The sequence below is a fragment of the Macrosteles quadrilineatus genome, unplaced genomic scaffold (assembly GCF_028750875.1).
Source record: "Macrosteles quadrilineatus isolate MER2022 unplaced genomic scaffold, UCM_ALF_1.0 Scaffold_7__1_contigs__length_78375512, whole genome shotgun sequence".
Lineage (NCBI taxonomy): Eukaryota > Metazoa > Arthropoda > Insecta > Hemiptera > Cicadellidae > Macrosteles > Macrosteles quadrilineatus.
In genome coordinates, this window is record NW_026542600.1 from 44,136,026 (window position 1) to 44,163,530 (window position 27,505).

At 34.5% G+C, this 27,505-nt stretch overlaps 1 protein-coding gene across 1 annotated transcript; it reads left to right on the forward strand.

Moving 5' to 3' along the window:
* Positions 1–26,135, forward strand: LOC128998373 (synaptic vesicle glycoprotein 2C-like). The gene is made up of 12 exons (XM_054424483.1): positions 1–14; positions 8,234–8,374; positions 9,662–9,823; positions 10,954–11,116; positions 12,252–12,373; positions 13,606–13,844; positions 16,184–16,341; positions 20,417–20,679; positions 22,274–22,433; positions 23,184–23,311; positions 24,233–24,357; positions 25,423–26,135. Exons 1-12 carry the CDS (start codon positions 2–4, stop codon positions 25,486–25,488), a joined length of 1,740 nt encoding a protein of 579 aa, XP_054280458.1. The 5' UTR covers position 1; the 3' UTR covers positions 25,489–26,135.
* Positions 26,136–27,505: the final 1,370 nt, after the last annotated feature.

Here is a 27,505-nt window from a genome sequence, read left to right on the forward strand (position 1 = left end):
GATGGCAAATAGAGGTAAGTAGATAATTTATCATTAATCTTATATTGTTTTTTAACTAGCCTACGTTTAATTAAATATTTATATTTATGGAAATTATTGGGTTTCAGAGGTTTAGTTTTAAAATTATAAATAAAAATACCGGTACATCAAAGTTGACAGATTATCCAAAGAGGGATCTTTTTACTGCAAAGTTCATTAGTATTGTATTGGAACATAAATTTATAATTTGACCTATTTATAAATATTATTTTATTTTTTTTAGACACTTTAGCGATAAATTAATTTGTACAACAAAGTATTAAAATGTTTTTTATGCTTAAAACAATTGGTAATAAAAATATTAAGTTTAAAAATATTAAGCTTAAAAGTATAATGCATTTGGTAAAATAAAGTTTTTATTTCCATCTAAGATTAAATTCATTTTATAAAAACTGTGTCAACATTAGCACATTTACCACCAACTATCCACAGCAAATACAGCATGAATATTTAGATAAGTCTCAGAAAGCAGGTAGGGAATTTTTTTCTTAAGTGTCTATAGCATGTCAGTGGCAGTAATGGAAGTACAAGGGCAGTTTTATAAGTAAGAACCGGTTTCGCATATAAATCTATAGTTCGCTTATACGCTCCAACGAGGCTCATCTCCACTTACTGGCATCATTTGTGAACAGAATGACACAATTTCAGCTCTCTAGCTGTCATGTATTACGTTTTGCTGTGAGTTTTTAAAATCTTTAAAAAATCAAATCTCCAGCCGTGTCTGAGGTAAGGTCAGTGATAAGTTTTTGATTACAAGAAACCTATTCGATGCCGACATTCATCGTCATATGACTGGAGATTATGACCCTGATGCAAAGATAAAGTGGAGGAATAAGCTTGGGAGTTTAAAGATGGCCTTGAAAATGCTAATTTTTAAGGAATTGCTCTTTTGGTGGGTACTCAGATTTCTCAAAGAAGACTGCTGAGAAAAAGGATTTCACGGCCATTGACTTCATAACCCATTTCCACACGTAACCCTCACTCATTTCATTAGAGACATCAACATCACCTTCAGTCATTTGGCGATGAATGTCAGCATCGGATATGTTTTTTTGTAATATAAAAACATATCACTGACCTTAGCTTGGATTCACTAGCAAATCAAAGCGTACAAGCAAACTAAAGAGCTGAGATGTAAGTCATTCTCTTCAAAAATGATGCCAGAAAATGGTGATGAACCTCGTTGTGGGGTATAGACCAACTATGGATTTATACACCAAACAAGCCCTACTTAAAAATCACTCTCTTATCACAAACTACACAACTACGAGAAAGTAAAGAATCTTGGCATATAATTAAACTCTTCACTTACTTATGACATGGTAATTACGGGCACACACAACTCATTTTGTCTCCAAACATTCACTGAAAAGAATACAGAATTTTTTGCCATAACACACTAAACTACACTTTTTCAAATCACTCCTACCACCTCCCTGCAACTCATTGATCAATGACGTGACTGTGACCCAGGCGAGTATACTCCAGCAGTCTCAGAACTACTGTTTGAGATTTGTCTATGGTCTGCAACGTGCAACGTGAGGCTATCATAGCACACTATTTTACCTTGAGGCACACATCTTGAAATTAAATGATCAAAGATTCATTGGTTCATCGGTTTAAAAAAATTTTAAATCAGTTCCCCAAATAATTTGATATCAGATTACAAATTTTTGTCTCAGGGTAAATCACGAATTTTGCGTTCTTCTTTGACCATATTATTACCTCATCATGTGACCACAGATTATGACATAGATTTGGTTGTTATTGCTTGCTGTCTGAGGGATGGCTTACCCCTGCACATTAAAACCCTTGAAACACCGTTCCCAGTTTGTGACGGCAATGAAAAATCTCTATTTTGAGCAGATGGTCTCGGCTGGCGGGCCATGGCTGCTTCTATAAATGGACCCGGGCGTAGGGCCCCACTGGCCCCAGAGGTTTTAGTTTTGTTTGGGGGGTGTAAGGAAGAGAAAAATTCCCCAACAATGCAGGTGGAGAGGGGCCCAATTATCTCTTGGGCTCAGAGCGCATCAGATGAAAACCACGGGCCGGCCTAGTGCTTTTGTGTCTTTGTGTGATTGCTGGTATATTTGTTTGTGAGTGTGTGTGTGGGTAAAGTCTTTGATATCCTTCTAATGTAGTTGTGGGAACGCTGAAGTGTACAGTCATGCCAAAGAGAAATAGCACACGATTTCATGGTCCTCCATCATTGACGGGAAATGTAGGATAACTCGGATGGTCGGATAATGGAAGATTATTTATTTGATCAATTATCAATTGAGAGGGGGACCCACCCTAGGTGCGTATTTTAACTGAAATATGAGCTAGAGAAGGATGAGTGTAGAATGATGTGAGATGATCTTGTAGCTTTCTTACTGACTATAAGTTAAGTTTTTTCATAACTCAGAATCATTTATTTAAAGTCCAGTGATCAGGGATAGCTGAGTCCAGTTGAATCATCAAAAAGCTACTGACTTTTCTCAGTATTGGACAATAGAGTCTACTGGTGCTCAGTCAGTTGATTTCCAAGAACATTTATAAATGCTGGGCTGCACGTAACCTTCTTGTAGCCTTAGGGTATGGAGGTCCTTCTTGAGTGTTTAAATAGCGAATGTTAGCAGATTGTTTAGTTTCTGTGAGCAGCCCTCGTGTGGAGTTTCTTCAACTTTGCTAAGCGATGTTTGAGAAATTAGCAGCACCGAGACTCTCTTAAACACTCCCTTATAGAGTTATCCCCCTATTGGTCAACGAATGACGGTTTTAAATCATGTTCCTGTCCAGGATTACCAGAGTGTATTTCGATGTTTCGTTTTATTTCTTGTTATTTTGCCAACTTTGAAAATATTACCACCAAACATAAAGTTTGTTTGTGAGCCATTTACTTTTCCTCTGGTGGGTTTTATCACCATTGATTAGAGCGCACATTGTCATATACACCCTAAAATAAGAAAGAAACATTTTGTTACCATAAGCGCATTTAAGCTTTACCTTGAAGCGGACTTGAATCAGGCTTCAGATATTACAAGAGGAGAGAACTTGCTATATTAAAGTAATTCGCAGTAGCAAATATGTTTTATTTAGAGCGCTTCTGTAATCATGTCTTATAGTTAGGATAGGACATCAGATAATGTCCAACACTTTCAATTTGTTATAGTTTTCAATCAATATTTTTTGAAGATTCCTGATGATGACTCTTCTGTCAGTTAATTTTTCCTTTGGCTAAAAACTGTTGTACATCTTCCTAAGATTTTCATCATTTAGTAAAATCCCCTAAAAGGAAGAAGCTGTTACCAGGGCCGCTTTTATAAAAGGGTGGAGTAGATCCAGGCTTAGGGCCGCAAGAGGTTTTAGATTTGTTAGAGGTGCAAGGTGGAAAACAATTCAATAGTTTATATTATTTATTAAAAGTAGGTATACTATAGAAACAATTTTTAAAAATATAGTTTTTTATATGAAACAGATTTTTAGGAAAACAAAAATAAAGGAATCAGTGGACCGCCTTTATTTTTATTACCAAATATTCTCAAATAAAAACCAGAATAAGTTCTATTCAGTTGTTATAAAACTCACACTCAAGCAGATAAACTCTTGTAAGGAACAATCCCTTGTAGCCTAATTTTTCTGTGAGAGGGAGATGGACTCAAATCAGGGCGCCACTGTTTTCTGGTTCAAGTAAACTAAACATTTATCGTCAAACAATTTTTCAATTTTGATAATTTTTTTAAAATAAATCATGTAGTAACTACCTATCATTTTTATAATTGTGCATCCAAAAACAATTAGATACACAAACAATTTGATGAAGACCTACTCCATCTTATTGTTTACCTATGGTACATACTAGTTTAAGCCCTCCTCCCTTCTTTGACCAGTACTTTTGCTTAGACTCATGAAGAAAACAAATTATCTTAATCGTTGATGGGTGAATTAACAGAGTTTTCCCTTGGAAGCTTGTATTTTAGTTTTAAAATATGTGTTTTTACCGGGCGGCAGTCATAGAAGACACAATATCTCATACACGTCTTTCTATGAACCAACTTGACCTTATTCCACTCTCCAAAACCTTCTGCCTAAATCTTAAGGTTCATGCAGCATGGAGGACACCACCATGTTTCACTTCTTGTGCTTTTAAGTTCTCGGAAGGTTTTGTTGTGTGTAATCTCTTGTTTTTTGTTATTATTATTATTTGCATACTTTTTATAGTTCAACCAGTGTTTAGCCCATATTTATGTCATTAGTTTAAACTGAATTTATTTACTCTATACCTATATTTACCCTCTTTGTTTATGTTGCCCCTGAGTCACATCTTGTGTTTGTGAAATGAAACCCATGAAGGGTTAATCATATAATATATCAATTAATATTATTTGTCATTGCTATTCATTCAAAGTATAGATTCATAGTAGAGAGAGTCTGGTCATCAGTTCCTGTCGTGGACACTTACTTAGTGCAATTAGAAGCCTGGTGTGTCAAACATGTGTGTTATGATCAAGCGCTATTATAATAGCTTCCGTTAAAGTCCAAACACTATGAGAAAGTTACAAGTAAAGGTTTCATTTTATTTCTCAAAGAATAATTCTATAACACATTGTGTTTAGGTTAAATATGATTAGTTATTCTAAACTTTGTTTGCATGTTGATGATATGGATGTTACAACTTTTCCCATTCTCCTATTTTTTATTGTAAATTATCAAGCTGAGTTTGTACAAGATTATTTATTAGATTTCACACTATTAATGTAATATTTACCATTATAAAAAAATACAAAATTTGTAGCCTATTTATTAAATTAACTGTGGAGAAAATGATTGGCTATTCTTGAAAAATACTACTTGTTTGCACTTTAGAAAATGTATAAATACATTTTATGAGAGTAACATTTACAGATAAAATAAAATAAAATCTTAAATTCTTGTAAGCTCAAAGTAGAAGTTCAATTGTTAGTTTATCTTAAGAAATCTAGTAAAAGATTATTTAATAAAGGGTGTTGAGTAAACGTTGATTAAAAAGATATCTCACAAAGGAATTGAACAAACCTATATTAATTGTGTTACTGATACCTTAATTATTGTTATAACTTAACATTCCATCCCCATGTTAAAGTTGTCATCATTTTCTTAACCAAAGTCGTCGTAATTGATGTGAGCCTCCGACATATTGTGCCCTGTTGTAAATTACTGATTTCTGTTGAACACACAAACCTTTTACCAAGTCGAACTAACAGAATGACTTATTGTGAGCTATAGCAACTGTTATGACCCATCAACTATGTCCTCAACAACAAAGTAAAATAGAAAATAGAATGTTAGACACTAGCGAATTTTGTGATTGGCTCACTTACCTATGTTCTTTTTAAATCAAAATTGGCGACAGCTGTGTAATAGGTGGGATGTCTACTTCAGTGTCCAATAGTCAATGCTAATAGTCTACGATCAAATAAAAGCTTAATTACAAGCTGTTACCACAAGATTGTATATTCCAAGAGTTGAATATATTTACCAAAAGACATTGAATGGGCAAAATTAATTACAATTTTATGAATTAAGTAATGTGGAATAAAAAATAAAACTACATAAGGAGTATATTAAGCAATTGGAGAATACAAAGCTTTTATCAAAAATCACCATTACTTTCATGTTACTTAGCAAGTTGGTATGGTCCATGATCCTGATAGCGAGACAATGTTAATTGTTACTTCATCAGATCTAATACAATAATTACTGCAACTATCAGTCCACTATACCTCTGTCAAGGTCACCAACCTACTATGCTGTGCTGATGTCCAACATACAATGTGACCAACAGCCGAAGGTCCAAACGTAACACATACTACCCATTTTTACCATTGGGAGCAAAATTACCCACTATAGAACTGTGCATTGTTTGTTTTGTGGTTTAAATTATTTCAAATGTGTTTTTTTCTGTAAAATGATTTTTGTGTGGAAAAAAACCAGAGTTCTAACAGACACTGTCCTCATTTCTGGGCTTTGTTTTTTCATACACTTTGAGTTTGGGTTCGCGGCATTTTATTTTACTAACAAAGACCTTTATTAATTTTATGTACATATCAACCTATTTCTAACCTTAAAGATTTTCTTCTAACTCCGAGCGGGTCACCCTCTTGAGAATTTAGCGTATCACTAAATAATAAATAAAAATTATTTTTGTATTCAGTGACTTTGTTCCAAGTTTTGTAGCTCTATATTTATTATTTTTTGAAATATTTAGCTACTTCCAGGACTTTTAAAGCGTTAAAGATGGTAAAAAAATATCTTTTCCTACAGTTACCTAACAATGTACATGTTCTCTCACTGATTTGAGAAAGCAAAGTGGCCAATTCGCTCATCAGTGAGACAATGTTAACATTGTCTCACTCTAATTACTTTGTCTCACTCCAGATTTGCAACGTGAAGGCACGAAATAGTGAGCGCGTAACATTCAGGCAACGTCGTATGCGCACGAAATACGTTGGCAGCACTGGCTGTAAATCAGCTGGTCAGCTGTTATACTGTTGTATTTGTCACTTCACATTAAATGTTATATTAAAAGTTCACTTCTGTGTAAAAATAGGTTATGTTTCTTCACAAATTTATTTGTTTTATGGTAACTGTAGGAAAAGTATAATGTGCAACTCGAGTTCAAAGTACAATTGCCTCACTCGAGAAACCATTCCTCACTCGCCTACGGCTCGTGAGTAAGGATTTCTCTCGAGTGAGTCAATTGCTCACTTTTCTCACTAGTTGCACAAATAACTAATTCTTAATCTTCAGTAACTCTTTAACCATTCACTTTAACAAGTAATGAAGAAGACCATTCTTCTTTAGACTTTATGTATATTATTTTTGTATGGGACGTTTTTACCCTAAAATGCATAGTTTCTGATATATTCAATAAAAAAAGTACTATTTTTCCAACCTTAACCCCCCCTCCCCCCATAACCAAGGCTCAAATAAGTGTAACTTTTTACCGAACATTATGTTGACTGTAGCCTACTGAACTTGGAGTTTGGAGTCAAAAGTGTGCTTTTATTTTGGATGTCCCGGTTTATTTGGTCTAATTACAATGTACTAAATGGGCAATTTTCTTTTCAATTTTCAGCAAACCTTAGTTTGCTGGGTTGACATATTTTATTGTGTAACCAATTGACTTGCTATCTTAAATCTTATCATTTAATTTAAAATGTTCCTAGGGCTAATCAGAGGAATTCAAGCCAAACTAATCAAAGCATTAGATAAGTAGCCAGTTTGTTTTCAAAATACTTATGACGTCACAAGTGTGTTGGCAAAATGTGTAAAGATAGCAAATGTTTAAATTTAGATATCTTGAGAAGATATAGCAAGTGCTTTCTCAACCTTAGTATGTAAACAAGCTGTGATTAATATAATAATTTGGAGTGTTTACAGCTAAAAATAGTTTTCTTAAAGCTAGACGAGCTATATCAACGATAAAAATAAAATTGTCGAAACAACACTTGCATTAACTTAATGGGGCTATTTCAAATTGTGTAAATCTAGAATCTTGCCTGAGACGTATGCCAAAACTGCTGTTGCAGCAATCCTGCAGACTAAGCACATCTCCAGTTTTGTGATTATATTCTTGACAGTGAAACTAATTGACTGGAAAAAATAATAACCATCTTGATTTATGAGTCAATGATTGTTCTTAAATAATATTTTTAAAACAATACTTTACACCGGTTAGTAAAACTATTAGTACAAAGAAATTATGAAATGTAAAAACTATTATAGATTGTTATCATAAAGGTTTTTCATTTATTTCTAATCTATCAATTTCACATCGCTTAAATAAAGAAAATGATTCAGTAGAATATTTTTTTAATGTTTCTGCAAAAAAAAAAGATCGTATGGCTTGTCCTGAGATATCTTCAATGCTCAAACAGCTTTATTATCTGACCTATAGCTTGATGTAGTCTTTGAATTACCTAGTTATAGTCTTACATAGCAAAACTCCACTGGCAATTTCATATGAACCTGTGGTTCAAAGTAATAAATATCCAGCCTCTAGCCATTCAACTTGTTGCACCCCACTGCCATCCGAACATATAGGTCGAATCAATTAGTGTGTGTTTGCAAGATGCAGGAGAGCTTTCTACCCTTCCTATACCCTATCCTAACTGACACAATCTATACATTTCTTGATACTTACTGCTGTATTACCTGTTACCTGTTCCAGGGAGGTGGTCAAAGTCTATCTCCAGCAGTACAGCAGATATCCTTAGAGTTGTCAGTGAAGTCAGCATTCGACATCCACATCGTCAGTCTCTCGTCCCACCTGAGAATGATGTGGATTATTCTGTAGCACTTGATACTATCGGTAAGTTCTTGATAAATGTATCATACGAGGATTGTTCAAAAAGTATCCAAGTATACTTTTTATCTAGTAGTAGTCTAAAAACTGCACCCGATAGCAGAAATGAGATAATGCAAAATGTGACAGCTCATCTAAAGTCCGTTAAGAAAGAAAAGTTCAAGGCTTGTTTCCAAAAGTGGCAGGAACGCTTGAAGAAATGTGTGAAGCTCCTAGGGGACCATTTTGAAGGAGGTCACATGATTAAGACAAATTTTGATGAATATTGCTTTTCCTGAACAAGGTCGGATACCTTTTAAACAGACCTCTATAGCATAAATTACATGTTGAAAATAGATAAACTCTGTTCGGAAAGTAATCTCTAGTCAGTTAAATGATAAACTACTCTGCAAATAGTAACAATTTATCATATACATCTTAAAACTATATCTACTTTATCCTTCAACATAATTATCATACATTTTTACATTCATACATCATATATATTTTTACAAGCTATGAAATTCCATCTTCATTAAAAGCTGCAGCCTGCCAAAGAAATTTCTGGAGAAGATAAACTAAGAAGAAAAAAGAACTAGGAGATGCGGTTACAGTTCTTCATCATCACAGAACAGCTGAGATCCCAGCCACTTCTTCATGATATTGCAAGAAGAGATGGTGGTTGCTTGGAGCCAAATCTGAGCTATAGGAGAAGCTGAATAATCTGAGCTATAAGATTTTTGAATACTGCATGTCCCTATTGAAATCTCCCAGAAGGTCTTTTGTTATCTGAGCAGCGTCAGGTGGAGCGTTTTCATGCAAAATCACCAGAGGCCAGCATACCACGGCGTTTGTTTGGAATGGCCCTCTTTGCTAAAGAACCCATTCAAGAACTACTCCTTCATTCATCACAATTGGTGTCCACACAACACAAAACATCCAATTAAAATATGCTGCAGAATATTTTTTGGTGTTAAAAATCTTAGCTCAAATCTCACATTTGGAAAGATTTTCTATTGTCTCCTACATTTTGAGATACCTTAGGGTTAAAATGAGTTTTCACTTGACCTTGCCTTTATCATGGCTGGAAGCCGAATGACCTGCTTCATACGTCTGTACCAAAATGCCCGTGTTGTACCCAAAACTTCTGCCGCAGTGACCAAACAGAGATTAGTTTCCAAACTAAAGTTGTAGTTAAAATTGGTCCTGAACCATTACTTGTCCCTCTTTTTATGTTAGTAGGTGTTTTCAAAATCAATAATTATTATTTTCAGATGTGTCAACTGCTGACTTATTTGATTTTCTTGTTTCCAGGCACTGGCAGATACCATTTGTGGCTAGCTCTGACCTGTGGATTCATGTACTTAGCTGCAGGGCTGCAAAACAACCTCAATGCTTACATCCTACCCTCAGTGCACTGTGATCTACATATTACTTCAGCTCAGATGGGATTGCTCAATGCTGTTTTCCTAGCTGGTAAACCATTGATTTTAGTCTATATCAACATCCGGCGCATTTTCATATGGCAGCGTTACATTTCTTGAAATTTTATTTACATATTTTATCACTACATTATATGCAGTTTTTTGCCTAAGTAATAAACCTGACATAAAGATCCAAGTGTTATACAAAGGAAATGGATGGCTGGTAGATAAAAATCCTCACATTTCTATTATTAACCATTGCTTTTAGCAAATTTCCTTTAGGGAGAAGATGCTATTACTGTAGGTGGAACGGAATCACCTAGACCCAAGATGAATTTACTTTTTCATTTTGATGTCCCTAGAGTACAAAAATACTATTCGTTCAAATGTTTATATTTACGTGTGTCAGTCAATATGATAACTTGAGTATTTTTGGTCAGATTTTGATTAAAGTTGGCATAACTCTGTAGAGCTGAATAAACTTGAATGAGTTCGCAAAGCAGGAAGAGTGGTTTTTAATTTAAAACATTTTTTTTCGAATTCATATTCATACAAAAATATAAAAGTTGCCCAATTTTCCTTATAGCCATCCTGTGGAGCTAAAAAAATGTTATGTTGAAAAATTGTTGTACGGATTATAGGTTGGGTAGGAAATTCTAAAAAAAACTATACATTTAAATTTCCCATCGTATTGTTATGGAGAGAGAACAAAATTTAGTAATTGCTTTTTTGTGGTTATATTTTGATCGAACTTGGTAAATTTATTTTATTTCTTGTTATACTTAGAATTTGAAAAAAAACCTTATTCCTTCTTTACACTTCCCTGTTGTAGCAAACCTAAGTAATCAAATAAATTGTATGCTATTTAAATAGGGAATAATTTTATATACCTTGTTTATGGAAATATTTTAGAAGATATCTAATCAGAAAAGTCTGAGGATTGCTGCAGTTGGGAAATTTTATATTTGGCAGAGAATGGAAGTATCAAAGTTTTAGAGATGACCATATGATGAAACTCTGAAAAAGTTGTGACAAATACATTTCAAAGATGTTAATTCTACATTTATAAGACAAGAATATAAATTAAATATACTATACACAATAAATTTATGTTTAAATTTTTTTCCTAGTTAATTACATAAACTAAATAATTTTGTAATGGATTTGTATCATATTTTCCAGGAGGGATTGCTAGCAACTTCCTATGGGGTGTCATTGCTGATGTGATGGGGCGAAAGACTGTTATCGTTTATGGGATGTTATTTGATGGAATTCTAACTTTATGCTCAAGCTTTTCACAGCATTTCTACCTTCTCCTGATATTTAGATTTCTCAATGGTTTTGTGTGAGTTATTAGGTTTAGTGAAACTTTTAAGTAAGGTTTAATTCTAATCTATATTTTTAAAATAATTTTTCAATTTTGTGTTATAGATTTTTTACTGTAATTATCTGTATATATTTTATATTACATAAAGGGTATTTAATGTACCTCTAGCAGTACATAAGTAAAAAGTATATAGGAAATTGTAATAATTTATGATCTAGAGTTTGTCCAAAGTTAGTATGAAAACTGTATAAAACTGATTAAGAATCATATCACAGCCATTATAATTCTAATGTATGTATCTTTTGTAAAGGAATAGTTTAGATAGCCATTATCTGAATAATCAGAACTGCCACCCCATGGTGTGGGGACACGTGTAGGGCAACTTTAATAAATGCAGGCCCAGGCCCAGGTGTACATGAGGTTTTAGGTTTGTTGGGGCGCTAGGATGAGGAAAACTCCCCACAATGCAGTAGGAGAGGGGCGCAATTATCTATGTGGCCCATTGCACATCACATGCAAACTACGGACCTGGCCCAGTGTGAGCCTTTAGAGCCATTAAAATAAGTTGTGCAACCTACTCTCTGAAAGAGCTTGTGACCTTTTATTGTATCTATATTTGTACCTGGACTCTGATTTTCTCAGGTAAACTAAATTAACTTTCATGATGTTAGCCTCCGAATAATTTTAGCTACCTAATTAATAAATAGTTTAAATACCTTAACTGTCAAGTGATCCTTGGAGTAGTTTTGCACTACTGCGGTTTCAGCCCTCAGGGGGCTTTCTTCAGGTGTCAAAGGAAGTCAAAAGTTGTCATTCATACGAATTCGTCACATTTAAACTACAAGAAGACAAATACGGACACGAACAGGAACATAAAAACAAATAACACGTAAGAGTCACAAACATTTTTCATATGTACCGGCACTGATGCGTGACACGTGGAGGCGAGGAGCTAGCCTCTGAGGGCTGAAACTGCAGTAGTGTAATACTACTCCAAGGATCATTTGACAGTTAAGGTATTTAAACCATTTATTAATTAACTGAACTCTATCCTTTTCAAGATCCCTAATAAGACTGGCTTTCCTTCAAATATAATCAGTCCTTATTTTAGTAATTTGCTGCCTCTGTTGTAGTCGATTGTGTTGTTCTACAGGGTGGGGGGGCCGTCATCAGTGGTCTTCGCTTACATGGGAGAGTTCTTTCCTTCTGCTGACCGCACACGATGGATCTGTTACGTTGGAATCTTTTGGACATTGTCATGGGTAATAATGCCAGGTAAAACTCACTAAACGTATGTATGAATAATGACTCTTTGAATAAATATTGCGGCACATTTGTCAAAGATCACTGTTTTTTAATAATGACAATTTTTAGAACCTTAGGTTTATGAAGTCATTCAATCAAAAAAGTGTTTAATTAATTGAAGTAAGGAACTTACATTATTGCTAAATGTATATTTTTAGCAGGCAGGAGTAAACACACTGTACACCAAATCCTCAGCAATTTTGGATGAGTAGTTTCAATGAAAAAAGAGCGTTATGTAAGAGGAGCTTAACCCTTCCCGGACAGGCAAAATCGTGACATAAAACGGGAAAAAATTATAGGAAAAATAACAATTAATTTTCCTTATTTGTGTTTTGTTATACAAGTATACATAAAATGAACACAATGGAAAACTTCATACTGTCAAAATAATTTTTTACTCGTTTTTAACTATGCGGATATATCCGCTACCCGTCCGCGTATGAGTAGAAAAGCAGCGGATATACCCGCCACCCGTCTTTAAAGATATGAACATGACAACATTAGCCAATAAATAAAGAACAGTATGTAAACAATAAATAAAGACAACGTAGTGTTGAGCACGAAACGTCGAGGGGGGAGCGTAGGAGAGGTTGGTGGTGCGCGGGATAGGGGTAGGCACGGGAGAGAGGGGGGAGTGTGGGAGTGAGCACAGCCATGGAGAGAGCAGGAAAGTGGTGCCTTGGTACCGTGAAACATCTGGTTACTGCTCAGACACCTACCAGTCTGTCTGAAGAGAAGGCGGATATATCCGCTTCCCGTCCGGAACATCAAAAACCATAAGCGGATATATCCGCCACCCATCCTTTATCGAAAAAGACTGAGGCGAATATATCCGTCACCTGTCCGGGGAGGGTTAAGAGAAACAGATTGTGCGCTATTCAAATACAATCAACTACAAATCAAATTATTTGTATTTCTTATTCGTACATCAGTACATTGTATGCCGTAAGAAACTATACCTAAAACTTGATCTACAGAAAACAAGTCTCTATAAAAATAATTCATTCAGTTGACGTATTCATTGCATCTGGAATTTGACTCTATGTTTATTCCAATTGCCAAGTTAATGGCCCATCCTAACCCATACATTAGTTGCAAAATTTGACTATGGATGATTGACAAATATATTTTGTTGGTTTTATAAATAGTTTTCATATATTTTTATATTGAAACTTAAGATAACCAAGGTGGTATTTGTCAAGGTTTTGCCTGGATGATCATTCCACTGACCTTGTCAGTAGAGTGGCAAGGAATGGTGTTCAATTCTTGGAGATTACTTGTTGCCCTGATGTCATTGCCATCTTTAACTGCTGCGGCTCTGCATCTCTGCTTCCCAGAGAGCCCTGTGTTTCTTCTAGTGCAAGGAAAAGGAGACAAAGCTCTTGCTATTCTGGCCAACATTTATGCCATCAACAACAAATGTGATCCTTCTGAATTCTCGGTAAGTAATGTGCATTAGTATTATTTTAGCAAATTTTCCCTATAGAGCAGAAGCTATACCTGGTGGCATGGTGAGACGATGACCTGGGACCGATTTACTTTTTTCATTTTGTATCTCCAGAGGCAAAAAAAAAAAAAATTTAAGTTCAATCAATCAATCAATTTTCTTTATTGAGATTTCGTTAAGAAATACGATAGTGTCATATGCATAGATTGTAATTTGAATTTTCATCTTACTTAACAATTCAAAAAATTTCAATGACCAAAGAATTCTTTTACTGAGTAGAATGGTTGATCCATTAGCCAGTCTTTGAGTTTCCTCTTCAGGTCTTGATTTCTTAAGATCTTCAAGTGGTTGGGCATTCTATTGAAGACTTTTCGTCCCATGTAGGTAGGTTTCTTGCTGTATTGAGTTGTATGGTGAGCTGGGAGAAGGTAGTCTGTAGCTCTTCCAGTGTTGTGAGTGAGAATCTTTTCCTCTTGTAAGTTCACTCTGTTAAGTATAGTTAATTACTGTAAGGATGTATAGTGATATCACAGTCATGATTTTTAGTGATTTATAAGCTTCCCTGCAGCTTTCTGTAGGGCTGAGATCAGCTAGCGTTTTTATAGCTTTTTTCTGAAGTCTCAGTATTCTTGTAAGGTTCTGCTCTGTGGTTCCACCACAGACCACTAATCCATCTTGTGTGGGACTCAACTAAGGCATAGTATGCAGTCTTGGTTGATACCTGTCCTCCTATCCATTTAATTCTACACATTACATAAACTTCAGATCCTATTTTTTCCACAGACTTTTCACATGTTCTGTCCAAGAGAGTTAGGTCATGCCTAGTAGTTTGGACTGTTCATCGACAGTGATATTTGTAGCTTCAGTTGTCTGCAACTGTCTTCTGCTGAAATTTATTTGCATGGTTTTTGTTGGATTTATTGCCAAGTAATTTTGAAGACAGTATACGTTGGTGCTTTATTGGTTAATTCAGTGATCTCTTAGTAGAGTCCATGAGTTGTATTATTCTTAATAATCAATGTTGTATCATCAGCATACCTGATTGGTTTGGCTTTTTTTAAATTTTTCTGAATACATTATTAGAATAGATCCTTCAACCATACAGTTTTAAGTAACTAGCTTAAATAAGAGTTAAATATCTGATTGTTCTTGAACAAACAAATTTGTTTGGCTATCACAGGAACTCATACACATAAAAAAATCCTCTAAAGACCAAAGCAGTTTAGTTGAATTCAGTCTCTGCAGAAATTATGGGTTTAATATTACTGTATAAATTTGGTAGTTCATTTATAACCAAATTAATCAATTAAATACCTATATAAATATAGTGTTAATTCACCTTTGTCGTCTCTTGATTCATAATACCTCCTCTAAGGGTGGATGACGATTGTTTTGGTGAACATGTCGCCTTGTGTGTAGACAGGGAAAAATAGTCTACGCACAAGAGTGGGAGTGTGTCTTTGCCTAGTACTCTAACATCTGAAGTATGTTTGTTTGTTGACAGGGAAGCATAGTCTACGTACAAGTGGGAGTGTGTCTTTGCCTAGTACTTGTCAAGTAAATTAATCTTTACTTGTATTGAGGGTGTGAAATCATTAAACACATATACACAAACATTTTAGACAATTCATAAAAAATCAATATTGGACTACACCTGTGGCCCCAGGTACCCCCAGGTGGCTATGGTCGGTTGACATGTGGAGACTGCAGTTTAGTTGAAGCAGGGTTGACCTTTGTACTTTGTTATCACTAATGTAGTTTGAGCAGAGTGTTGAATAATTCATTTGATTTAAAATAGATTTGGTTGTTTGGGATATCTCCTCAATCTTTCTTTGAGGCTTTGTAAATTGTGTAGTCCTCTACAGCATCCATAAAGTTTCCTTTTTTGCAGTAGTTCAAAGGTTTCATGTTGGTGTCAAAATCGGGAAAAATATGATTAGTGTTGATAAAATGTGCTGCGAAAATTGATTTTGTATTATTATGGTTCTTAATACTGGGTATGCACCTTGAATCTAGTCTAGAATACACGGCTGGGGGGAAAACCACACAGTACTTAGCTCAATCATCATATTCAATCTTGTAAACCCCAGACTTTTCACAGGCAGGTTTCTTTGTCGTTTCGTTTAAAATACAACTTAGATTGTTGGAGGTTTTAAAAGCCAGTGTTACATTATTTGCTTCAGCTCATTTTTTCATGTATTGGAAATAATCTGTCTATACTCTGCACTGAAGTAGGTTTTCTTTTCTGTTATTATTTCTCTATGGAGAGTTCTGAGATGGTACACACCCTGATGTGTCGGACATATTTTATCATGCGTCTTCATTGCTTGCAGGTAACCTCTTTGAAAATGCAAGATAAGACGAGTGACAGCGAGAGCTCAAAAGACAGCACTTTAACTGTCATGGTGAGACAAGCCAAGTTGTTGTTCAATCCTTCAACAGTGAAGATCACACTCCTATCGTCATTTCTATTCTTCAGTAATATGTATGGGTAAGTTTGTTGGGGAGTGAGCTGGTCTAGTGGTTAGAGCACGGGACTTTGGTTCCAGAGGTCCCAGGTTCAAATCCCGCCTAATCACCAATGGATTTTATCCATGTGATAATGCAGCAACCCCTAGGTCCAGCCTGAAGTAATGTGAAAAACAATTCCGGGCTCGTGCCTAGTGTCCTAGAACAAAAAAAAAAAAAAAAATGGGTAATTTTGTGTCTATATTTTAATTGATTTGTCCCTGTTCTCAAAAACTTTTGTTCCTCAGACTGCTCAACAACAATAAATTAAAATGTTCAAAGTAAAATCTTATTACTATTACTATTTATTACAATCGACAGATAATCTGTCCCATTCCTTACAAAATACAATATTTTGTCAATATAGATAACTAGAATATATCAAACATCTAAACCAATTTAGTACAGCATCATTCCATAATTGCTTTGAAAGTTATCAATCAGTTGTGTTGTACAGATTCTGATGGGTCTTAATATTGAAAAATGTTGATTTGCCCCCAAAATACGCCATTTTAGGGTCCTGGGTGAAAGTGTCAACACGATGAAAAGGTACTTTTGAGTTTCTTGTTTTGGTAATACTGAGTTATGGTTTTCCTGGTACCAGCATTAAAAAGTTAAGGGGGTTCCCTACCTCGAACTGTTTTCAATTTTCTGCGACCCTGGTGAGTTTAGTTGGAACTACAAGACGACAAAATATTCCCTAGGATCGCTGTCTGCTGGTCGTGTCACCGCCAGGACGCCTCCGCAGTGGAAGTAGGCCCATCCTAGTAAACCCGCCCCAGCAGTGCACTCACTTTCACCTTCTCCCCTAGTTCCCTCTAATATTTATTAATTTTAATTTATTTAATTTTAATTCAAATTATTAATTTATTCAAATGAAATATTAATTTGAAACGTTTTTGTTTCACAAGTATGCTACAACCTATATGACTGAACGTTTTTATATTATCAACAGGTTCTTGGCTGTATTTATTTATACTGCTTAACTGGTTTATAATAATTAATATAATGTTATTATGTGTCATGGATAAATCTTGGGGGAAATATTATGAATGATGAAGAATGTGTAAAATTTGTATCCCTCCGCGAGACAGTAGTTTCGATAAAGGCCGCTAGAGTCCGTCAGAATCATAGCACTTTTCGCCGTGCAAGGTTTTACGCGGTTTCATTTTGCACATACAAAAAATAATCTTTTCTTGAAACTAATAGTGACTTGATATTTCTAGTTAAATTTCACACTAATATTGCTTTATTAAAAATCGATAATTTCATAAAAATATATTATTATTTAACTGTAAAGTTCACTAACTTTGACAAGTCGTTGCCCTTGATTGCGTAAGCATAGACATTTTTTAAAAAGCAAACTTAGTAGAACCACTCTTTATATACAAAATGGTGTTTGGTTCACAATTTAAATGTTAAAACTAGAATCGCTATATGATACCGCGCGAAGCGGTTTTCTGACGTTTTTCGGTGGGGGTAGGGAACCCTCTTAACACTGGATATTGATGTCTATTTTAAGTGGGTTCTCTCTGGCTGATGATAAACTAAAAAGCCACCATTCTGTAATGGATTGAGATTGAGACCTCTTTAGTTTTGACCTATATTATTTTTAACTGATTGCCTTTAAAATGAGGTATCACTTGATGGGGCTTTAATTTTGAAATTTTTGAGGTGCAGTCTTCAAGACTGTTGAAAGAGTTTAAAGAAGAGGACTCAGAAACGGACAGAAACGTTTCATGAGTATCACCACATAAATTACAAGAAATGCTAGAATTAGAAGATCATACTTTGGTCACCGCTGGCATGATTCTAGAGGTTTTCAGACTACGCTGCTGGCTAGCGCCAATGAGTGCGAGAGATCACATGATCTGCTAGTCGCCGCTGCATTGGCACCAAAAGTTGAACACATTCCACATTGCCAGCCTCTGATAAATACTCACCGGCTGAGCTGCAAATTTTGTGGTCACATTTAGGTAATAGTTTTTTTTTTATGTCCCATCTTCACATCCTAAGACGCTAGCTCTAGCCCGGAACTGTTTTACACATTACTTCAGGCTAGTTCTAGAGGGTTGCAGCACTATCACATTGATAAAATCCATTGGTGATTGGCTAGATTTGAACCCAGGACCTTGGACACTGAAGCCCCGCTCTCTTCCACTAGACCAGCTCACTCCCACATTAATCTGATAATAGCAGTTTCTTTTATTTTGCGGTTTAGTGTCGATGATGTGGACATTATCGTCTTCAATGATTGTGTCAAAATCAAGATTATCTCCTGTGGTTGTATATACATCATCATCGTCTCGCGTGATCGTGGCAAATCATAAATCTATCTATCGATAACAGAAAATTGTCATTGTCCTCCATGATTGCAACAAAATCAAGACTATCACATGGTTGTGTGGACATCATCGGTGTCTCCTGCAGTCCCACAAATATGAAGATTATTGAAATCCTATAGACATCTACATCGTCTTTCGCGAAGGCGGAAAGATCCTTTGAAGCCATTGATTTCCACAGGTTAGAGTTTTATAATAAAAAAAACATTAAATGCGGGTGCTAAGTTTTTACTACGGTTACCTGTGGAATTGAGAAACGTTGATAATGTAAAATTTTTTTAGAAAAAATTAAAACTGCATTTAACAAATAAACCATTATATAAAAAATTTGATGAACTCTGACAACCATACTTTTTGTTTTGTTTCCGATCAATTTTTGGTTTAAATAGGTACCTTATGGCTTATGGAGGAATTGTAAATTAAATAAAGTTGTTAGCTGTATTTTAGCATAATGACGCCATTCAATGTATACCACTGTATATTATATGAATAAAGACATTTTCAATTCAATTCAATTTAATCCTAAATATCTCCCGCAGTCAAGGAAACATCATCATTATCATCCGCGATCACAGCAAAATCTTGAATATCTCTGGCGGTTACGAAAATATAATCATCATTCTCTGCAATCACGTCCAAATGTGTACCACCCCTTATGGTCACAGAAACATGTGCATCATCTTCCGGGATCACGGAAACGTTATTGTTGTCAATCTCAGAGAAAGCGTGACACATTTTGCAATAGCCAAAACACTGCTATCGTAAATGCTAGGCTTGAGCTTGATCTTCAGACTTGGTGCTTGATCCCTCGAGGTTGTAAGTTAGCCTCGGTTGTTTAACATAGTACCTCTATATTATGTACTTGTTGTTCCATAATTTTCCAGGATCTAGCTCAACAAAGCTGTTTACCTTTGCAACTCTGACTCTGATATCATGATATAAGCATTCTTGTCAAGTTACAACAGTCATTTTGCATTTTTAAAAAGGTAACAACATGGCAAACAATTTTACCTACGACCGTTTTTTAAAGTAGCCGTTTCAGTACAGTTCTTAGAATTGAAAAGTATCTCATAACAGCATTGTTTACATTCATAACAGCATAGTTTTACTCATAACAACACGGATAACGGACCAATGAGGTTCAAGGATTGAGAGAGGAGAAGCAAAATTGTAATGATTCGAAACTCAACTAATCAGCTGTTCAGGCCAATTTAATTGTTGATTGGTGCAATTAGTATTTGATACAATGTTTCGTTGCATCAATGTCAGTGGCAATTAGAGGTTATAAACAAAAACATAACCTCTCTTAGAAGTTATGAGTAGTGATTTTTAATAATTAAAACACCGTCGTAGGTAAAGTAGTGCACACAACTCGCAGAAATAGTGTTAACGACACTCGTAGAAGTTTTTAAGGCACTCGCCAAGGCTCGTACCTTAAATTTTCAACTCGTATCGTTAACACTAATCGATACGGATGTTCCAATATATATAGATTACTATATTGGTTTTGACTTTTACTTAATTGGATCAGCTGTTTCACTGTTTGTAACAAGTTCACAGCATGTTGGTACGAGGTCAGTGTCTATATTATCCTCTCTTAAATTACCTAAACAATTTAAAGTGTTATGTTTAATCCCATGTGTTCGTAGCATCTTAACTTTATCAGAGCAAACTAAAATTTCAATTCACTGTGTTAAATCATCTTTGCCATTTCAGATATTATGGACTGGGACTGTGGCTGCCTGAGCTGTTTAATAGAATTACTGTTCATCTGGATCACTTCCCCAACAATCCAGCGACAATCTGTTCAGCTGGCCCAGCATCCTCCACTGTCCAGTCCCCAGAACAACCCTTCTGCAACGGTACTGATGTGGATACATCGGTGTTTATTAAGTCCTTAGTTATGGGAGTCATTGGTCTTCTGGGAAACATCATCTCAGGTGTTCTAGCAGGCCGCCTGCATCGCAGAACTTTACCAGGTACAGTTATCTCAACACTACTCTAGGAGAAAACAGAATTGGGAAACCAAAATACAATTAAGTAAGGCTAAGGAGGTATTTTATTCTTGTTTAGTTAGTACTGATTAGCTTATACAAACTTTAGCTTATCTATATGTAAAAGTTCATTCAGCTTGCATTGTAAAAGTTCATTTATGGTTTAACCCATTGGCGCCGACTTACGAGCGTTACTCGTACGGCCGCTGCAGGCCCGGCGGCCGACTTATTTAAGCCACTCGTGTCACCGCTAGGCAGCGCCATTTTTTATTTAGTTATTATTATTTTTCACCCTTTTTGTTTCTTCTTACTATTTTAATGTTTATAAATATCTTGCTTCTTGATTTGTGTATTTATTCATTTATTTTAGCAAATAACAAACAATTTTGTGTTGCCATGGGAACCACATATCACCAAAAATCAGCTGCGGTAAGGTAAACAAAAATTTTTTTTTAATGTTATTACACTTATAAAAGTACACAACTTTTGATTTTTCTACGTAGGGAATCGATTGACCTTTATAATAGTAGTGTTATTTGGTGTCTGGATTAATCTTGGAATTTGTATATCAAGTTTACTTTCAAAAAATTATTTTTAAAATTTTTATTTTTATAATCATTATATATATATATTTTTTTAGTTTAGAACTTTGACTATCCAATTACCACTTTTCTGTAGACAATTTTACTGTGAACAACATGGTGAAAGAATTAACAATTTATTACCTAAGGTTTTCTTTCTATAGCAGTTAGAGTAAAAGTCTACAAACTCGGTAAAATTAATTGCCGCCAGAGGGTGCTGCAGGTAGCGCATTAATTCCTTCCCCAATGGGTTAAAAAGCCTTCGCTTATTTCAAGTGTATTAGGTTTATTGCTAAATAAAATAGAAATAGAAATAGAATAGTAAATAGAAATTTCAACATATTTTATAGCAGTTTATGCAACGATTGCGTTAACACTATTTACACGAGTTGCGTACACTACTTTATCTACGACAGTGTTTTAATCACTAAAAATCACTACTCATAACTTCTAAGAGAGGTGATGTTTTCGTTTATAGCCTCTCATTGCCACTGACAGTGTGATGTAACGAAACATTGTACCAAAACACTAATTGCACCACTCAATAATTAAATTGGCCTGAACAGCTGATTAGTTGAAGTTCGAATGATTACAATTTTACTTCTTCTCTCTCAATCCTTGAACCTCATTGGTCCGTTATCCGTGTTGTTATGAGTAAAACTAAAACTATGCTGTTATGAAAGTAAACAATGCTGTTATGAGAAACTTTTCAATTCTAAGAACTCTGAACTGAAACGGCTACTTTAAAATATGGTCGTAGGTAAACAAATTACATAACAATACAGCTATGCAACCTTGTTTCTATGGATAAAACTATAATTGATGGGAGAAAAATGCCAAAAGGTGTGTGTGCCAAAAAGAATTGAATGTGGTTACATAACATTAAACATTAAATTTGTTTTACAAAAAATCTCAACATATGTTTAATGTGAAATTCAACTTGGATAACGCTATTGGGTGTCTAGTGTGAGTAGTAATTGTATGAATTTTGTTCTCAGTTCTCCTAATGGCAATGTCTGGGCTGTGTGTGGTAATAATTTACTTCACCACAGATCTTATGACTGACCTTATAATCGCCTCAGCATTCCAACTCACCGTTGGAACAGCTAATGTTGTGTACAACTCGTTGGTTGTTGATATGTTTCCACCAAATATAAGGTAAGTAACTAGTGAATGAGTAGACAGTCTTATTGAAATAGCAGCAAGGCAGATCGAATGTGAACTAAATCGCACAAATTCTTAGTTTGATTCTATAACAATAAATTTTGTACTTTCAGTTGACTCTATAATTGATATATCATTATCTATATATTTATTATGTATCTCCAGAAATGATTTTGGTAATACTTAAACTATTTATCAATAGATGTGTAGTTGTGCGATTTCAATATTTAATGTTTGGCATAACTGGATTTAGGTTTTTTTTATATATAGTATTTGTGTGGTTGTGTGGTATAGATATGCATGGTTGTCAATAAGAATTTGTATGTCGCTGCCATTGATTGTACGTGAGTTGTTCTAAAGTTCAGATATGGCTAAATGCACGGTTTGGCTTAATATCAGCAGGAAACTCAAAATAAAATAAACAATGTGTAACGTACCCCCATCGCAATAGCATATTACAGCACTATAAAATATCTCTTACGAACATTCATACAGAAATTTTGCATCTTTATTTGTCCGCATAGTTAAACTAAAAACTTCTAAATTGATGAAAATAAAAATTCCAATGAATAATGTTGAAACTAGAAGAACTTGAGTTGTTAGCAAAAAGTCAACTAACATCATGAAACAACATTGACTCCATTGATCCATAGCTATGGATTTCATACCCATAATAAATAAAAATGACTTAAATGTTTCTTATTTCATTTCAAAATGATGAGTGGATTGATTGTTGTGTTGCAGTGGTATGGGTGTGTGCTTTTCAGTTCTGGCAGGAAGATTGGGAGGAATGCTTAGCAACTTGGCATTTGGTCAACTTCTGGACATTTCCTGTACCATCCCTATTTTCCTCTGTGCACTAGTTTTATTCGGTAAGTTTGTTTTATTGTTGACTTTTTGGAGGTGTGAGATAGATGATTGGATATTTCAACCACAGATTAATCGTACTCTCTAGACTCTCTAGACTAATATTTTTAACTGGTTGGAATGTAACATGTTCAGATCTTGGGGTGTCCTTAAAAGTTTTAGATGTTGGAACACGATCGTTCCTCCCAACGATTTTTGTATTTCCATTACAATATTCACAACAGTTGTGTTATACAAAATATATTTACATTTATTTAAAAATAAAAATCAAAAGCTAAAGCCTCAACAAATGTTTACATCTTAGTTGTTTTGTAGTATTGTAGACTGTCATTGATCCGACTATGCCTTAATCTGGCACCTTCAGTAATCCAGTGATATTTTACCCACAACAAGTAATTAAAACAAAAAGAGGTACAGCTCGTGATATCTAAGCTGGCACTTGACCTAGCGCGGGCAGTGTAAGCGGAGGGTGGAGGTAGAGAAAAGACCGGTATTATGTACTTGAGGGCCTTCATATGGGTCGTGAAGACGGTCGCATGACAGGACATAATGTTTTTGAACTAGTTACTAGTAGTGATTGGCCAAGTGCCAGCTTAGATGTTACGAGCTGTACCCTATTTATTTAAATATGTATTGTAACTGTTGGATCAAACAGGTCTAAATAACAACACCATGACATAACTATGTTTTATAGAACCAACCCAATACTGGTATGGTAACTATTTTCATTGTCAAATTAATTGGACACTTCTTTTCATATCAACCTGTTTTGTTTCATGTCATCAAAGTTTTTTTTTTTTAAGTGTAATTGTCAATATTTTAATCATTAGATCTCACTCAGTGACAGTATTGATAAGTTGTATATTTTCTATACAACTTTTAAATAGGCAGTTTATTGTTTTAATTTAGAAAAGCTTTTCTTACAGCTGGCAGTATTGTGAGTTTTATGATTCCCAAGTATCCCTACTCAGAGAGAGAAGAAGTTGACTCTAGATCAAATACAACAGACAAAAGGTTTGGATTGGTGACCATCCAAACAGCAGAAGGAAAGGTGGGATTGGTGTCTACCTGTTGATCAAACTACAGTAATGTGACTGAGTATCATTAGAAATTTAAACAACTAATAGTCAATGCCCGTTAAACTATTTTAAATAACTAGTAATTGATTTTTTATGTTTATAGATTTTTGCATTGTTTATTGAAAACATTTCAATTCGAGGGACGATTCAAACTATGTAATTTTGTATAAGTTTCTCCATCCCTGAACTCAGAGGACAAAATTGAGTTGAAAGGCTATAGTGCAAAGCTGAATGCCAAGTATATTAGTAGTTTCTGTTATTGAATATAAAGACAATGAGGGAGAAAGAAATGGTACAAATACGGGGTAGCTCTTGAAGAATGATTGGATTTGAGTAGGTTGAAGATTGAACTTAAGGTTGAAGATTGAACTTAATGTTGAAGATTCAGGATAGCTGTTGTTGTAAGCAGATGGCTAGATTCCTTATTCCTCAGTGTTAGGTTTGTTTGAGATGGTGCAATATAAAAGGTGAAACAATATTGATTTATGTGTTTTATACCACTGGGCATTTGATGAGTACTTATGGTCTCACTTAAAGTAATTTAGTTACCTACCATACTTCAGTTGAGATACACTTCAAGATTTCATATTTCCTACTCCACAAAGGAAAGGAAGGAGGTTTTCAAAGTTTTCAATAATTTAACCTATAAAGGATTGATCTGTGATCAGGGACCGGTCGGTTGCAAGTTAAATTAAATATTAGAGAAAGATCTGTTTACAACATAACAACTCAAAAAAGTGCTACACATAAATTATTTGTTTCACCTTCAAATTTGTGTAATCTTGTGACAAACTGAGCAGACCAACAAACCAACTCTGTGGAAGAATCAGAGAAAAAAATATAAACATTAATTAATTCCAAACCAGAACTACTGGTCTGTAAAATATGTCTTCTCTTTATGGTTTATCCTGTGTCATAAACACACCCTTGAATATTATACTTCAAATGGAAATGTGAATAAAGACTTTTTTAAACTATGATTAAATACAGATAATATTTTTAATATTAATTACTATAATTAAGGTTTAAATTTACAGTTATGGGAGAAAATATTTTTCAATCAAGGGGGAATCATTAATGAATTGAGAAGATTGGGACTGTAGCTTTTAACATTGGAAATGAACCGTCCATTTAACTCAGAGCGTAACATTTGTATGTGATTGTGAGTATTGTGTATATATGATTAATTACTTTGTACCTATAAAAACTTATGTTTAGAAACTAAACTTTACAACTCAGGTATGAAATATGTTAGTATTTTCTTTTTGTTTGTATTGTGTAAATTATTAAACATGTGTTCATTAGTTTTAATTTACTGAACATACAAAATGAACAAGTTACGAATCAAAAAATGAATACCTACTGTAGGGAATCCATCTAAAATCAAACGAACAATTTTTTTTTTTAAATAACCAACTTATCCTAACTTAACTAAGATAATGTGTTAATATTTTAAATAAATTAGTTTAATTACATACATAAAATGTCACAAAGGTTTCTTGTATGAAAACACTTAAATAGAAACTTTCAAAGTATTAATTTTCTTTTGTTGATTTTTTCAGCAAAAACCAATTGAAACTTTCAGAAAATGTTTAAATGATTTAAATTGCTATATCACCTGATGCCTTGGTAGATTTAGCCTAGTTGCGACGAATCGCTAATGTTTATTTAAATCCTTTTATATCCAGGGAGAGTCTGACGAAGTAAATTGAAAGAAAGAATATTGATGTAGACAATTTGTAGGCCTACTGATGGTTGCAAATAAAGTTTTATAGTTTTTTATATACATTTTTGTTTCTTTACCAGTTTATTTCCTACCATCAACAACAATGGGAATATGTTACCCTTTTAATATAATATACTATAATATATAAATGTGCATATTTATAAAATATGTACATGTAATATCCTTAATTGATATTTTAAGACTTTACCTTAGCAATCCTATTTAGGAATCCTAAATAGCAGCATTGCTAAGGTAAGGCCTTATAATATCAATTAATTTGTTGTATACAGGGTGAATAAAAAGTCAAGACCCCCCCATCTAATATTTTTCCAAGTAAATATACAGAGATATCCTTTTGGTGGTCGAGCAATCTTAGCAGGAAGTTTCATTTTATCATTTTGAAATTTTTGAGTGTCCCCCCAAAAGGGGGGATTTGGGGGGCAACTCAAATATTTTAAATGCAACCCCCCTTCAAGTGACACCTCATTTTGAAGTGTTTACAAAAACTTAAAGAATGATGAAAACTAGAGGTCGCTATCTCTTCTCTATCCAAAATGGTAGCCCGTCAAATGTTGTGGAAAATCAACGGTAAAATTGTTAATATTGGCTGCCATTTTGGACAGAGAAGAGATAGCGAGCTCTGGTTTTCACCATTCTTTAAGTTTTTGCAAACACTTCAAAATGAGGTGTCACTTGAAGGGGGTTTACATTTAAAATTTTTGAGTGTCCCCCCAAAAGTGGGGATTCGGGGGACAACTAAAAATGATTCAATAGAAACCCCTATCAAGTGACACCTCATTTTGAAGTGTTTGCAAAAACTTAAAGAATGGTGAAAACTAGAGGTCTCTATCTCTTCTCTATCCAAAATGGCAGCCAATATTAACAATTTTACCGTTGATTTTCCACAACATTTGACGGGCTACCATTTTGGATAGAGAAAAGATAGCGACCTCTAGTTTTCACCACTCTTTAAGTTTTTGTAAACACTTCAAAATGAGGTGTCACTTGAAGGGGGTTTACATTTAAAATATTTGAGTTGCCCCCAAAATCCCCCCTTTTGGGGGGACACTCAAAAATTTCAAAATGATAAAATGAAACTTTCTGCTAAGATTGCTCGACCACCAAAAGGATATCTCTGTATATTTACTTGGAAAAATATTAGATGGGGGGGTCTTGACTTTTTATTCACCCTGAGCAATCCAGAGGCTAAAATGGTTGATACAATATCCCTTGTAAAAAAACAGTGTATCCTTCATTTTATATTTTGATTGATAAAATATCTAACTGCAAACAATTTTAATAAATTTTGTATCATTAACTATAAAAGGTGTCCTGTAAGTAAATACAAAAAGTGTAGACCTAAAATGAGGTTTTATATGGGTCAAAAACAAATT